The sequence below is a fragment of the Arvicanthis niloticus genome, chromosome 22 (assembly GCF_011762505.2).
Source record: "Arvicanthis niloticus isolate mArvNil1 chromosome 22, mArvNil1.pat.X, whole genome shotgun sequence".
Classification (NCBI taxonomy): Eukaryota; Metazoa; Chordata; class Mammalia; order Rodentia; family Muridae; genus Arvicanthis; species Arvicanthis niloticus.
Window position 1 is genome coordinate 49410124 of NC_133429.1, and position 15804 is coordinate 49425927.

At 39.9% G+C, this 15804-nt stretch overlaps 1 protein-coding gene across 2 annotated transcripts in view; it reads right to left on the minus strand.

Annotated features, from left to right (window-relative positions):
* Positions 1–14777, minus strand: part of LOC143436324 (retinol dehydrogenase 7-like) — a 21952-nt gene extending 7175 nt beyond the window's left edge. The window contains exon 1 of one of the 2 annotated variants that reach the window (XM_076920535.1): positions 14348–14777. In XM_076920535.1, coding sequence (XP_076776650.1) covers positions 14348–14660 — 313 coding nt within the window. In that variant the 5' untranslated portion in view covers positions 14661–14777. The remainder of the gene's footprint in view (positions 1–14347) is intronic. The other variant, XM_076920536.1, reaches the window with a different exon arrangement.
* Positions 14778–15804: the final 1027 nt, after the last annotated feature.

Sequence of the window (15804 nt, forward strand, 5' to 3'; positions counted from 1 at the left end):
ATCAAAGGAAAAATGTACCAAGAGGAACTCTCAATTCTGAACATCTATACTCCAAATGCAAGAGCACCCACATACATAAAAGAAACTTTACTAAAACTTAAAGCATACATTGCACCTCACACAAAATAGTGGGAGATTTCAACACCTCACCCTCATCTATGGACAGATCATGGAAACAAAAACTAAACCCAGACACAATGAAACTAACAGAAGTTATGAACCAATTGGACTTAACTGACATCTATAAAACATTTCATCCTAAAACAAAAGAATATACCTTCTTCTCAGCACTTCATGGTACCTTCTCCAAAATAGACCATATAATTGGTCACAAAACAGGCCTCAACAGATACAAAAAGATTGAGATAATCCCTAGTACCCTATCAGACCACCATGGACTAAGACTTGTCTTTGACATGGACAAAAGCAATAAAAAGCCCACATACACTTGGAAACTGAACAATGCTCTACTCAATGATAACTTGTTCAAGGAAGAAATAAAGAAAGAAATTAAAGACATTTTAGAATTTAATGAAAATGAAAATGAAAACACATCATATCAAAACCTATAGGACTCCATGAAGGCAGTACTAAGAGCCACTATTTAAAGTACAAAAAAAATTACGCTTTCAATTGGTATACTCATAGCCAGTATATGGCTTATGGTTTATAATTGCTTAAAATTGTTTCTTTTCTAGATATTGCTAATTTTCAAAGTTCACAGATACAGCTCAATTTAAGAAACATGTATTTTCCCTTAATTTTTTAAGACATTTAAGGGCTCATACCAGTTTGCCTGAATCCCAGAAAAATGCCATAACAAATTTGTATATCAGATAAATTACAGACCCTACAAAAACAATTGGCCATAAAATTTACTTTCTTTACATTGGGGTTACTGTATAATAAAGGCTTGTTTATCTGGCTTGCTGTGCCACTGTAGCTGATCTGCCTTTTGTGATCCCTGAGACCAAAAGCTGCAGTCTTTTGGCACTTAGCACCTCATTCTAAAAACATTCAAAGATTAAGTAAACAGCTTTTGTTTTGTCTGGGGCAAAAACTGCTGGGCTCTAACTTATGCCTGCTAGTCTGAGGCCACTTAAAAGTTATTAAAGAGTTTATTATTAGGTGTAAAAAAGGTTTTCTATGAAAGCTATCTAAAGAAAAAGTACAAAGAAAACTTCTATTTTGTTTGAGAAAAGGAAAAAAGTTTTATTTTATATTCTAAGTGGAAAAAGTTCTATTTATCTCTCCATTATATTTGCCCTCGTATCCTTTAGTCCTCAGTATTCATATATTTTTTAGAGTGTATGATCACATGTTACAAAGTTCATTACAATTTTATACCAAAAATTAAATTGAGATAAAGGTTTATAACGAAAAATGTTTATATACATATTTGTTGGACATGATTGTGTGGCTAAACATCCATTACCTGTGTGGCTCCACAGGTTCACTGAAGGTTTAGAACTATAACTGGGTTATCAGTGAAGATTTGTGTAGATAAGCCCAGACAATGTTTTATTTTCTATCCTGACACCTACAGTAAATTGTTGGTCCCCTTTTTATTGATCTTTGGCAAATTGTTTTATAACCTCCTAGAATGTGCCCTAAGTGGGAAAAAGTCTGGTTATTATCTAAAAACAATTAACTGATGTTATTTCAGAGACTGACAGAATTCTCATTACAGTTTTGACTATCAGAAAAAGGCCTAGTAACAGTCTCATTAAAAAAGAGCTTAATAATCATGAATATAACTAAAATTTTTTATAAAGATCATGATTAAGACTTAAAAAGTCATCTATTTGTCTATATAACATCACCACAACACAGTACATCTTTGTGGATCTATGTTTAATAATAATAGCTTGAGACAACAATTTGATATTTTTAGAGAGTGTATAAGTTACATTACAAAAATTTGCTTTTAATGCCCTCAATTTTTTAATAATGGTGTTAATACTTGAGGACTTATATTTAATCAATTATGATAAGTAGACGTTACACATTTCTGATTTTAGAAAATTAAAATACGTTTATGTGATTTGACACCTTTTCAGGCTTTCTAGTTATAATTACTTTAACAAGAAAAACAATCAAAAGTACAATTAGTTATTGCTTATACTATCTTTTTATACTTGGTGTTTGTTGCAACCGGCTCTGCTCTACCTGGCTTGAGACAAAAGACTTAACAATGCCTGAATAGTTACTATGTTGCAGTCTGCTCCACTCTGCCTGGCTTGGCCTTTCAAAGGCTGTGATTAAAGGCATACACCACCACTGCCTGGCTTCAAACTGCCGCTCCAGTCTTCGGGTCAGGGTCTAGAGAGAGAGAGAGTGGAGATAAGGGGAAGAGACGAAAGGAATGGAGACAAGACAGAGGTTCTGATCAAGTCTCTTTTATTGAAGGGAAATCTGGGGTATTTATACACTTTTGCCATGGCCCTTGTAGGCATGTGGATATGACGTAACCCTTGGAGGCATAGCTAGCATGTAGATAGCTGCTTTCTAGCCAATTTCTGCTATAAGTCAGCTCCCAACAGGTGTTACATATCATATTAAAATAAACAAAACTGACTGTTGCAGTCAGACATTTGAGATGTTTTGTTGACAATTTGGTATTACCCATGTTACTAGAATTCAAGGACAAGGTATTGTAAAACAAATATTGTGGAACTTTAAAATACTGTCTTCATGACTCTCTGAGTGTGGGAGAAGCAGCTGCTGGCACTTTTGCCCTGGTTTTATTAAACTCTAAAAAAAAAAAATGGCTTTTAAAAAACAAAAAGGACTCCCCTTCCGCCCCTCTCCCGGATCAGAGGCCTGGACCAGACCTCTACCCGGTCGGCTGGTATATGGACCCCGGATCCCGCCCAAGATATTCTGGAGGCTCCACGGATCCCACAGCCAGCTTTAGGTAGGAAGACAGACATTGTGCCCTGAGCCCATAGCTGGGTGCTGTGAGTGCTCAGATTCCAGCAGATAGGCCCCTCCCCGCCCCTTCGGGCTAGCACTCCCCTTCCCACCATCTCCCGGATATGAGGCCTGGACCAGACCTCGGCTGGGTCTGCTGGTGTGTGGACCCCGGATTCCACCTGAGACATACTGGAAGGTCCACTCAACCCAGAGCCACAGAGGAACAACTGAACTCAGAGCATCAGACAACATATCCTGAGATATCCTAGAGGAGACACTGTACCCAGAACAGAAGACACCTAGCTGAACTGCTGCTACCTTGGAGGCACCATATCCTGAGGCATCCTAGAGGTACCACTGTAATCAGTGCAGCTGGAAAAGATCACAGAGACATCTGGACCCCTAGGATATCAGACAAAAGCGAGATAACTGGAAAGACAGGCTTCAGTCAGAGACAACAAGTACAGGCAGCACTAGAGTTAACCAGATGGCAAAAGGCAAGCACAAAAATATAAGCAACAGAAACCAAAGTTACATGGCATCATCAGAACCCAGTTCCCCCATCATAGCAAGCCCTGAACACCCCATGACACCAGAAAAGCAGAATTCAGAATTAAAATCACTTCTCATGATGATGATAGAGGGCTTTAAGAAAGACATAAATAACACTCTCAAAGAACTTAAGGAGAACACTGGTAGACAGATAGAAATCCTTAAAGAGGAAACACAAAAATCCCTTAAGGAATTGCAAGAAAATGCAACCAAACGGGTAAAGGAATTAAACAAAACCATGCAAGATCTAAAAATGGAAGTAGAAACAATAAAGAAATCACAAAGGGAGACTATCCTGGAGATAGAAAACCTAAAAAAACGATCAGGAGTCATAGACACAAGTATTACCAACAGAATACAGGAGATGGAAGAGAGAATCTCATGTGCAGAAGATACCATGGAAAACATTGACACAACTGTCAAAGAAAATGCAAAATACAAAAAGCTACTAACCCAAAATGTACAAGAAATCCAAGACACAATGAGAAGGTCAAACCTAAGGATAATAGGTATAGATGAGGGGGAAGACTCACAACTTAAAGGACCAGTAAATATCCTCAACAAAATTATAGAGGAAAACTTCCCTAACCTAAAGAAAGAGATGTCCATAAATACAGAAAAAACCTACAGAACTCCAAATAGTTTAGACCAGAAAAGAAATACTTCCCGCCACATAATAGTCAAAACATCAAATGTACAAAACAAAGAAAAAATACTAAAAGCAGTAAGGGAAAAAGGCAAAGTAACATATAAAGGCAGACCTATAAGAATTACACCAGACTTCTCACCAGAGACCATAAAAGCCAGAAGATCCTGGACCAATATCATACAGACCCTAAGAGAACACAAATGCCAGCCCAGACTACTATACCCAGCAAAACTGTCAATCATTATTGATGGAGAAACCAAAATATTCCATGAGAAAGCCAAATTTACACAGTATCTCAACACAAATCCAGCACTTCAAAGGATAATTGGTGGAAAACTCCAACACAAAAAGGGAAACTACAACCTAGAAAAAGCGAGAAAGTAATCTTCCAAAAACTGTAAAAGTTAGCTACACAAACATATCTCCACTGCCAATAACAAAAATAACAGGAAACAACATTCATTTCTCCTTACTATCTCTTAATATCAATGGACTCAATTCTCCAATAAAAATACATAGACTATCAGACTGGATACATAAACAGGACCCAACATTTTGCTGCATTCAGGAAACACACCTCTGTGACAAAGACAGACACTACCTCAGAGTAAAAGGATGGAAAATAATCTTCCAAGCAAATGGTCCCAAGAAACAAGCTGGAGTAGCAATTCTAATATCAAATAAAATCATTTTTCAACCAGAAGTAATCAAAAAAGATAAAGAAGTACACTTCATATTCATCAAAGGAAAAATGTACCAAGAGGAACTCTCAATTCTCAACATCTATTCTCCAAATGCAAGAGCACCCACATACATAAAAGAAACTTTACTAAAGCTTAAAGCATACATTGCACCTCACACAAAATAGTGGGAGATTTCAACACCCCACCCTCAGCTATGGACAGATCATGGAAACAAAAACTAAACCAAGACACAATGAAACTAACAGAGGTTATGAACCAATTGGACTTAACTGACATCTATAGAACATTTCATCCTAAAACAAAAGAATATACCTTCTTCTCAGCACCTCATGGTACCTTCTCCAAAATAGACCATATAATTGGTCACAAAACAGGCCTCAACAGATACAAAAAGATTGAGATAATCCCTAGTACCTTATCAGACCACCATGGACTAAGACTTGTCTTTGACATGGACAAAAGCAATAAAAACCCACATACACTTGGAAACTGAACAATGCTCTACTCAATGATAACTTGTTCAAGGAAGAAATTAAGAAAGAAATTAAAGACTTTTTAGAATTAAATGAAAATGAGGACACATCATATCAAAACTTGTGGGACTCACTGAAAGCAGTGCTAAGAGGAAAAAATCATAGCTCTAAGTGCTCACAAAAAGAAATTGGAAAGAGCATACATTCATAACTTGACAGCAAACCTGAAAGAGAACAAAAAGAAGCTGATATACCCAAGAGGAGTAGACAGCAGGAAATAATCAAACTCAGGGCTGAAATCAGCCAAGTAGAAACACAAAGAACTATACAAAATATCAACAAAACCAGGAGCTGGTTCTTTGAGAAAATCAACAAGATAGACAAACCCTTAGCCAGACTAACCAAAGGGCACAGAGAAAGTATTCAAATTAATAAAATCAGAACTGAAAAGGAAGATATAACAACAGAAACAGAGGAAATTAAAAAATCATCAGATCCTACTACAAAGGCCTATACTCAACAAAACTGGAAAATCTGGATGAAATGGACAATTTTCTAGACACATACCAGGTACCAAAGTTAAAGGAGGAGCAGATAAACCATCTAAACAGTCACATAACTCCTAAAGAAATAGACACAGTCATTAAAAATCTTCCCACCAAAAAATGTCCTGGGCCAGATGGTTTCAGTGCAGAATTCTATCAGACCTTCAAGGAAGACCTAACACCAATCCTCTTCAAGCTAGTCCATCGAATAGAAAAAGAAAGAACACTACCCAATTCTTTCTATGAAGCTACAATTATGCTCACACCTAAGCCTTCACAAAGACCCAACAAAGAAAGAGAACTACAGACCAATCTCTCTTATGAATATTGATGCAAAAATACTCAATAAAATTCTCACAAACCGAATCCAACAACACGTCAAAACAATTATCCATCAAGATCAAGTAGGCTTTATCCCAGGAATGCAGGGATGGTTCAATATTTGGAAATCCATCAATGTAATCCACTATATAAATAAACTCAAAGAAAAAACCACATGGTCATCTCACTAGACGCTGAGAAAGCATTTGACAAAATTCAACATCCCTTCATGTAAAAAGTCTTGGAAAGATCAGGAATTCAAAGCCCATACCTAAACATAGTAAAAACAATATACAGCAAGCCAGTAGCCAACATCAAACTAAATGGAGAGAAACTTGAAGCAATCCCACTAAGATCAGGGACTAGGCAAGGCTGCCCACTCTCACATTGCCTATTCAATATAGTACTGGAAGTCCTAGCTAGAGCAATTAGACAACAAAAGGAAGTCAAAGGAATACAGATAGGAAAGGAAGAACTCAAAATTTCACTATTTGCAGATGATATGATAGTATACTTAAGTGAACCTAAAACTTCCACCACAGAACTCCTAAACCTGATAAACAACTTTAGCAACGTGGATGAATATAAACTCAACTCAAACAAATCAGTAGCCTTCCTCTATTCAAAGGATAAACAGGCTGAGAAAGAAATTATGGAAATGATACCCTTCACAATAGCCACAAATAATATAAAATATCTTGGAGTGAATCTAACCAAGCAAGTGAAAGATCTGTATGACAAGAACTTCAAGTCTCTGAAGAAAGAAATTGAAGAAGATCTCAGAAGATGGAAAGTTCTCCCATGCTCCTGGATTGCCAGGATTAACTTAGTAAAAATGGCTATCCTGCCAAAAGCAATCTACAGATTCAATGCAATACCCATCAAAATTCCAAATCAATTCTTCATAGAGATAGAAAGAGCAATTTACAAATTCATTTGGAATAACAAAAAACCTAGGAGAGCAAGAACTATTCTTAACAATAAAAGAACTTCTGGGGGAATCACCATCCCAGACCTCAAACTGTACTACAGAGCAGTAGTGATAGAAACTGCATGGTATTGGTACAGACACAGACAAGATGATCAATGGAATAGAATTGAAGATCCAGAAATGAACCTGCACACCTATGGTCACTTGATCTCTGACAAGGGAGCTAAAACCATCCAGTGGAAAAAGGAGAGCATTTGCAACAAGTGGTGCTGGCTCAACAGGAGGTCAACATGTAGAAGAATGCAAATTAATCCATTCTTATCCCCTTGTACAAAGCTCAACTCCAAGTGGATAAAGGACCTTCACATAAAGCCAGATACACTGAAACTAATAGAAGAGAAGTTGGGGAAGACCCTAGAATACCTAGGCACAGGGGAAAAGTTCCTGAACAGAACACCAATGGCTTATGCTCTAAGATCAAGAATTGACAAATGGGACCTCATAAAATTGCAAAGCTTCTGTAAGGCAAAGGATACTGTCAATAGGACAAAACGCCAACCAACAGATTGGGAAAAGATCATTACCAATCCTACATCCAATAGAGGGCTAATATCGAATATATACAAAGAACTCAAGAAATTAGACACCAAACAACAAAATAACCCCCTTTAAAAAATGGGGTAGACAGCTAAACAAAGAATTCTCAACTGAGGAAACACGAATGACCGAGAAGCACCTTAAGAAATGCTCAACATCCTTAGTCATAAGGGAAATGCAAATCAAAACAACCCTGAGATACCACCTCACACCAGTCAGAATGGCTAAGATCAAAAACTCAGGTGATAGTAGATGCTGGCGAGGATGTGAAGAAAGAGGAACACTCCTTCATTGTTGGTGGGGTTGCAAGATGGTACAACCACTCTGGAAGTCAATCTTCTGGTTCCTCAGAAAATTGGACATAGCACTATCTGAGGACCCAGCTATACCACTCCTGGGCATATACCCAGATGATGCCCCAACATATAACAAAGACATATGCTCCACTATGTTCATAGCAGCCTTATTTATAATAGCCAGAAGCTGGAAAGAACCCAGATGCCCTCCAACAGAGGAATGGATACAAAAAATGTGGTACATTTACACAATGGAATATTACTCAGCTATTAAAAATAATGAATTCAGGAAATTCTTAGGTAAATGGATGGAACTAGAAAATATCATCCTGAGTGAGGTAACCCAATCACAAAAGAACACACATGGTATTTACTGACTGATAAGGGGAGATTAGCCCAAAAGTTTCAAACAAAAAAGATTCAACTAACAGACAACATGAAGTTCATGAAGAAGAAAGAACAAGTGAGGATGCCTAGGTCTTTCTTAGAAGGAGTGACTAAATACCCAAGGGAGCAAATATGGAGACAATGTGTGGGACAGAATCTGAAGGAGAGGTTGTATGGAGACCATTCCACCTGGGTATTCATTCCATGTGTAGTCACCAAAAATAGACACTGATATGGATGTCAGGAAGGGAAAGCTGACAGCAGCCTGACAAGGCTGTCTCCTTAGAGGTCCCCCAGAGTCTGACATACCCAGAGACAGATACTTGAAGCTAACCATTAATCTGATCAAAGGTTCCCAATGGAGAAGTTAGAGAGTAAACTGAAGGAGCCTTAAGGGTTGGTGGCGCCATGAGGAGAGCAACAATACCAACCAGCCAGAGCTCCCCAGGGTCTAAACCACCAGCCTAGGAGCACATATGGAGAGACACATGACTCCAGGTGTATATGTAGGGGAGGATGGCCTTGTTGGGCATAGGTGGGAGACTAGGTCATTGGTACCTTGAAGGCTGAGCACTGGGGGTGGGGGGGAATCTCGAGGTGGGGAGGGGGATTAGGGGGTAGGTGGTAAACACCCTCATAGAAGCAGGAGGAGGGGGGATGGGATAAGGGGTTCCTGGGTGGTGGGCTTAATGCGGTAAGGGGATAAAATTTGAAATGTAGATATTATATCCAATAAAAGACCAAAAAAAAAAAAAAGAAAAGCGGTTAGACCCAACATCCTTAATAAAATGTCAGCCCTCTTAAAAAAAAAACTATCTTGATACTAAAATTTGTTTTGAGAATTGTATATTGCAGAATGATCAGCCTTGGTGTATTTACTCAACAAGCAAGCTGGGCACACCTGCTCAAACCTCTGAAGTCTGGGAATTCCATCTGGAGGCAGTGAAGACACAGCATCAGAGGCTTGTCAATTTGCTCTTCCCCCACTCCTCTTCTAATATCTCAAAGCCCATAATCAGCTTGAAGAAGCTAATGAAGAGTTAGTGCCCCTATTCCCTGGGCTTGGGGACTAAGGTGGTAAATGTTGGGCTGTCTTTCTAGGGAAAAGTAGTGGTTTTGTGGGAATAGAGAGGATTAGCTAGGGTTTATTGCATAGCCATAACCTATTAGTAGAAATCTGTATAATTAGTAACAAGATGAAGATATAAATTCTTAAACAGCACCAATTTACTTTGATTACAAATTTTAAGGTTTTCATTGGCATGAGCTTCTTATTGATATAAGAGTGAGATGAATATTGTTACACTCATAGGCATTGTACCAGTATAACACATTTATGAATACAAGGCTTAGACCCAGTCCTTCTTTAACTTTTTTAACTGATTTGAGATGGTCAGCCTATGAGTTAAGGGACTATAGCAAATTCATGGCTTGGAGTTTATTGTTAGGGTGTTTTCTATGTTTTATTTAGAAATAGCTGAGTGGAGTTAACAGGCAACAGTCCAGATCACCTTACATGGATAGTTGGTTTTCAAAACATCAGAAATCCACAGAATTGACATGACAAACATTTCTGTATTAATGTTCATTTTGATTAGAGATCTGTCTGCTCCTGACAGCTTCCTATATTGAATTCTAAGAAGAAATTGAGCATTTTTGGAGTTACTCCAGTTGTGGTGAGACAGCCACTAGGCAAGAATTGCCTCTTTTCTTCTACAGACAAATTAATGTCCGGAAAAGGACACACTTGCAGAATAGTCGACTGATTATATCTGCCTAGACAGAGTAATCATCCCTTAATAATTCTGCAGCACTAAGGTTTGTCAGATGATCCTGGGCCAGAAGGCAGAAGAACAGATGCTCCAAAGTTTTGAAGTAGAGGGAGTGTCCAGGTGTTCAGAGGTCTCTATAAATTGGCTAAGTTTTAGAAGCTATGCTTTGTGCTGCCCACAATTATACTTAACTCAGTCATTCTGGATTTCTGACAGGGTTGAAAACTTATAGCCTCATAGCCAATCCTGGCTATTTACCTTGAGAGAAAAGATTTGAGTGGATGGTCATCAGCTGACATTCATCCTAAAGCCAGGTTCAGAACTAAATGTTTTAGTTAGGATAGATGACAGAGGTGCTGGTTAGTCAACAAAATGATGGACTGGGTATTAGGACTATCTTGTACCTCACTGGTACAAATCGGCATAATTATGCTCTAATTGTATTTTGAGAGAAAAGTTTCATTTTAACAGGAAGAGTGATATGTAGGAGGAGCTAAGGTGGGAGGAGTACTGAGAGGAAGAGAAGGAGTAAGAAGAGAAGAAGAAGGAGAGGAGAAGGTAGGTGATGAAAGAGAGAAAGAGGGGGTAGACAGGGAGGCAGATGTTCATGTATCTCCACCAGTCAAAGATAGTTGATATATCCAGGTTGGGTAGTGGGTTACACCTCTGATTGAGCAATACCAAACTTATAAAGCCTATGATTAACATTTTTTAAAAATGTATAAATGCAAAAAGGAAAAGGGGGCATGGGATAGGGGTTTTCTAAGGGGTGAATGGGGAAAGGGGATGGCATCTAAAGTGTAAATAAAATATCTAATAAAAAACTTAAAAAACAAAAAACAAAAAGAGGGGGAGCTACACCCCCAGAAGGAGGCTCCTAGAAATACTCTCCATCATGCCTTGTAGGATCCTTCTCAATTCTCTAAATCTGAAAGCTCATGGCAAACCTGCTGCTGATTGCCATTGACATGCTCAGACCAATAAAAATTATGCTACAGGTATGTGGAAGGACCATCTTACTCTTAAATAGAATGGCCTGGACCTAGTTCTTATATCGGGCCAAGGACTGATATGCCTGTTTGATACCAAAGAAGGCACAGCTAAATGGTTGCCAGAAAGATTAATGAAATAAATAGATACCCCACGAAACAAGGCCCAATTATAAATAAGAGTAATATCAATTGACATCCAGGGAAGAGAAATCTTCCTGAGAATTCCCTTCTTTTTCCTTTCCAGATAAAAATGAATCACCCGTGGTGTTTGTGGTTGGAAGTTCTAATCCAGATGCTGGCCTCCAGACTTACACTACTCAGACCTTCGATGAGCCATTGACAAGGACATCAAACAGTTAGAGATTGACATCACTAACCTGAAAAAATCTCTTGTTTTGCTGTCTGAAGTGATCTCCAAAAAATGCAAAGAACTTTATTGGATTTGATTTACTCTTTTACAATAGAAAAGACTGTGTACAATTCTAGACTGTGTACAGCCCTTAAAGAAGAATGTTGTTTTTATATAGACAAGACAAGGATGGCTAAAGAGAGCATAAAAAAAGGTTAGAGAAGGCCTTGAGAGAAGACAGAGAGAGAAAGAGAAAGATGAGAGCTAGTAAAAGAATTGGTCTTCAACTTCTCCATGGTTGTCAACCCTACTTCCTACAATTTTGGGACCATTAATTTGGTTACTTCTGCTTATTTCTTTTGGTCCCTGGGCCTTAAATAGGCTTACTAAATTTGTGAAACAACAGATAGATGATTTGATAGCAAAACCTATTCAGGTACATTATCATAAATTAGCTATGGAGGATCACGAAACTCAAGATGAAGTTGTTACTCTATTCAGGATGTTCCCAAAACACATCTTCACTCAACCAAAAAGAGGGGACTCCAGCCCCTAGACCAAGCAGAGAGAAGCCACCCAGAACCCCCTCTGACTGGTGATATAAATTCTTGCTTAGGCTGCGAGGCTAAGCACTGCAGGGGAATATAAAGTTAAAATTATCTTCCTGAATTGCCTGAGGGACAAGCCTGATTGCATAGGGGTGCTGTCAAAAATATCCCCTCTCCAGGAAAAAGACATTGGGATGGGTATGGCTCTCATGCCTCACTGAACAACAACAGGAGGACCAGAGCCATTATAAGATCTCCTTTAATTACTAGAGGTCAGGCCTCTATCCCCACCTTTGCAAAATTAGAATCACCATGGTCCTTCTACACTTAGAGAAGGTGGGAGATGTCAGGACATCTCTGCTTGTACACAGAAGGCCTGGAATCAGCCATAGGCTTAAAGCCAGCCTGCTAGCACAAAGTCTTGAGTCTCTGTGAAAAAACCTTGAAGCAGATGGCTAGAAGCTATTGTAAACAAGCAGCTTTAGCGGAAAGCTGCCAGGTTTCAATCATAAACCTTGCAGATAAGTAACCTTGATGGATAATACTAACTTAAATAGGGACAGGTAAATCATACATGAAGTCAGAGTGACCTGTCCCCTGAAGCTTCACTCAGCTGATACTCTGTTCTAAAAGATATCTGTACTCCCCCTAAACATTTATGCTCCTGTGTCATCCCCTTCCCCCACATCCTGCCTTTTTGTGTATATAACCCCTGTGTGAAAAAGTAAAAATTGCAGTTTGATCAGCCTATAGACAGATCGCCATGCTTTGCTTTTGCCTGTCCCCCATCTTCTCTTTCAGGTGACCTCCCCGGAACCCTGTTTAATGCCCTGCTGGCCAGGACAAGGTGAGGGGTGGATAAAAGAAGAAAGGCAAAGCTAGTATTCTAATGGAACTTGAGACACATGAACTAAAGGTCCTGCTGCATTTGTACTTTGAAGAAAGTTGGCCTTGGCAGGCTCAGCATCAACACTGAATGGTCTATCAAACATGACGCCTTATATTCTAAAAGGAAGAAACTGAGAGAAGGGTGTGAAAGAAGGGTGATAGAGGAACCAGATAGAAGAATGTGTGCCTGGGGAGAAGGTGTGGCTGAGGAAAAGGCAGGTCTGGGGAGAAGGTGGGGCTGGGTGGTTGTAACACACATACACTATACTTCTGTATGAAATTACCAAAAATTTACTTAAAAGTTTTCAAAATATATTGAGCAACTTTCCTGAGGTGCTTGCAAACACAAGGACAAGATAATGGACAGGGGAGATACTTTTACAAACAGTAATAATAATGAAAAGAAAGAAGAATGTGACGAGGATGCCTGGATGCAGCCCCAGGATGTATTTAAATTCATTTTTTTATTTTTTATTGAATATTTTATTTACATTGCAGATGTTATCCCCTTACCCCATTTCCCCTCTCCACCTAGGAACCCCCTATCTCATCCACCCTCCTCCTGCTTCTATGACAATGTGCCCCCAGCTACCCCCTCCACTCCCACCTCCCCACACATTTAAATTCTTGAATGTTTGTTACTGGTTGTACCAAAATCATTGAATATCATTGTTTGAAGAAATGTTCTTGAGGTAGTAAAATTGATCATTTTTTAAATGAAAACAATTCACATATATTTAGCCCTGTACGAAATCAAAATGTATACAGATTTTATGTCAAGATAGTGAGAATATAGATTAATTTTGTTTTAACTTTATGTTCCCCAGTGTTCTGAACAATAATCACACTTTCAAGTTTTTCTTAAGTTTCTTTTAAACCAAGGTTCTTCTTTTGCCCCATAATAATTAATGAAGAAATAGCAACCCCCTTCCTAGTATTTAGACTCCAAATTCAGACTTTAAGCTGGTCTGGCCTGCTCTGCACAGAGAACAATCATGTCTCCCTTCACAGAGGACACAGCTGACAGGTAAGAGCAGGTATGCTGCTGACTCAGGAGATCCACTGCAGCATGGCTCCAGAGGTCCTGCACACACAGCACAGGATCATCCTCTGCTTCAGAAGAGACTCTGCTCTAACCTGGCACTTAGCATTTAACAATCTAGATTATCTGTGTAGAAAAGATGACAGAGAGGAGACAGGGATGTGAGAGCATGAGTCCACACCAGGGAACCTTCTTGCCAGGGCCAGAGTACTTGGGAGGCAAAAGGTAGAGCCTGGAGAGAGGAGAGAGTACTCAGGTGACATGCTGGGTTACTTCAGGGCCCCCAAAGACCACTAGGGATTTGGCCAGAAAGTACAAATGGGAGTGGGGGCTTCTTTCAAGAAGGGAAATAAACCATCAACATAAAAATAAATCTCAGTGGTACCTCTGTTCCCAACACGCTCCTTCACCCACTGAGTGGCTGCCACAATACTCTCTGTCTTGGTGACATCAAGGATCACTGTCTCCAGCCTCTCAGATGTCTTGCTCCTCAGCTGCTCAGCTCCCTCCACTGTCAGACATGCAGCCAGCACCCTCAGGCCTCTTCTGTCCAGCTGTCTGGCCAGCAGGTTCCCAAACCCTGAGTCACAGCCCGTGATGAAGACATACTTGTTGTGGAGATCACTCACCACCTTCCTCTCCCTGAACAAGCGCAGGAGCATCCACAGGCCCACCAGTGCCACCAGGTAGAGCCACATGGCTTGTAGAAAACAAGCAAAGAGATACTCTGAGTCAAAATGAGCCTGGAAGCCTCACACAGGAAGTTGTAGCCACTGAGGTCGGCAAGTTTGTATCATGTTCCTCTCTGACCACTGTTTCTGGGTTCTGATATCTCAATGCCCTTTGGCCCTCTCTATCTTGCTGCCAAAAGAAACTCCTCTAACAGTTCAATAACACAGGTCTGTTCCTTTAAGCTTTTGATCCTGGATCCATGTGGGAATACAGATGTATGTCATTGCTCAGGCCCCATGGCCAGTCCCAGGTTCCCCTTGTATCTCTGCATCATGCACATTGGAGTCACAAACCAGGACATTGTGAACATAATGAGAATCTTAGGACACCTGCACTTAGACTCAGGACAACTACAGGAGAGGACAGGGAGAGCTGGTGCCCTCCTAATACAGCAGCTCCTGGGAAGGTAGAAGGGTCAGCCCCAAACATGGAAAGCTGAACTCAAAGGATCACAAGGTGATGGGGCTGGGACCCCAGACACATCATGACTCCCAGAGTTGATATGGGGAAGGAAATGACTTTCCCCTCAAGAGGCCCTACTTGTACGTTGTTACCATTGTTTGTTCTTGTCAACTAACACAAGTGAGGAAGAATCTCTCCTGAGAACATGCTTGCACTGGATTGCCCACAGACAACTCATCCATGGGGCCATCTTCTTGGTCGCTAATGGACAGAGGAAGGTCCAATCCCCTATGTGGGAATAACATTTGTAATTCCCAGGTCACCCCTGAACAGGTGATCCTGGGCCGTGTAAAAAGTAGACTGAAGCTGACTGAAACAGCTACAGAGGTTCAAAAGAAAACATTGGACAGAGCTTGGGGACTCTTATGGAAGAATTGGGGGAAGGATCACCCAGATAGGGTTGATAGGAACCAGAGGGGATAGGAACTTCACAGGAAGATCAACAGAGACAATCTGGACCGTTGGGGGCTCTTAGAGACTGAAACACCAACCAAAGGGTCCGTGAACTGGATGTAGGTCCCCTGCACATATGATGGTTACCACTTTCTAACCCAGCTTGCATGAATCAAAGTAGTCTTATTGCTCTCACGTCCTGAAGAGATTTTATGTGACAGGATAGGAAGATAACAAGTATGTGTATGTGTGTGT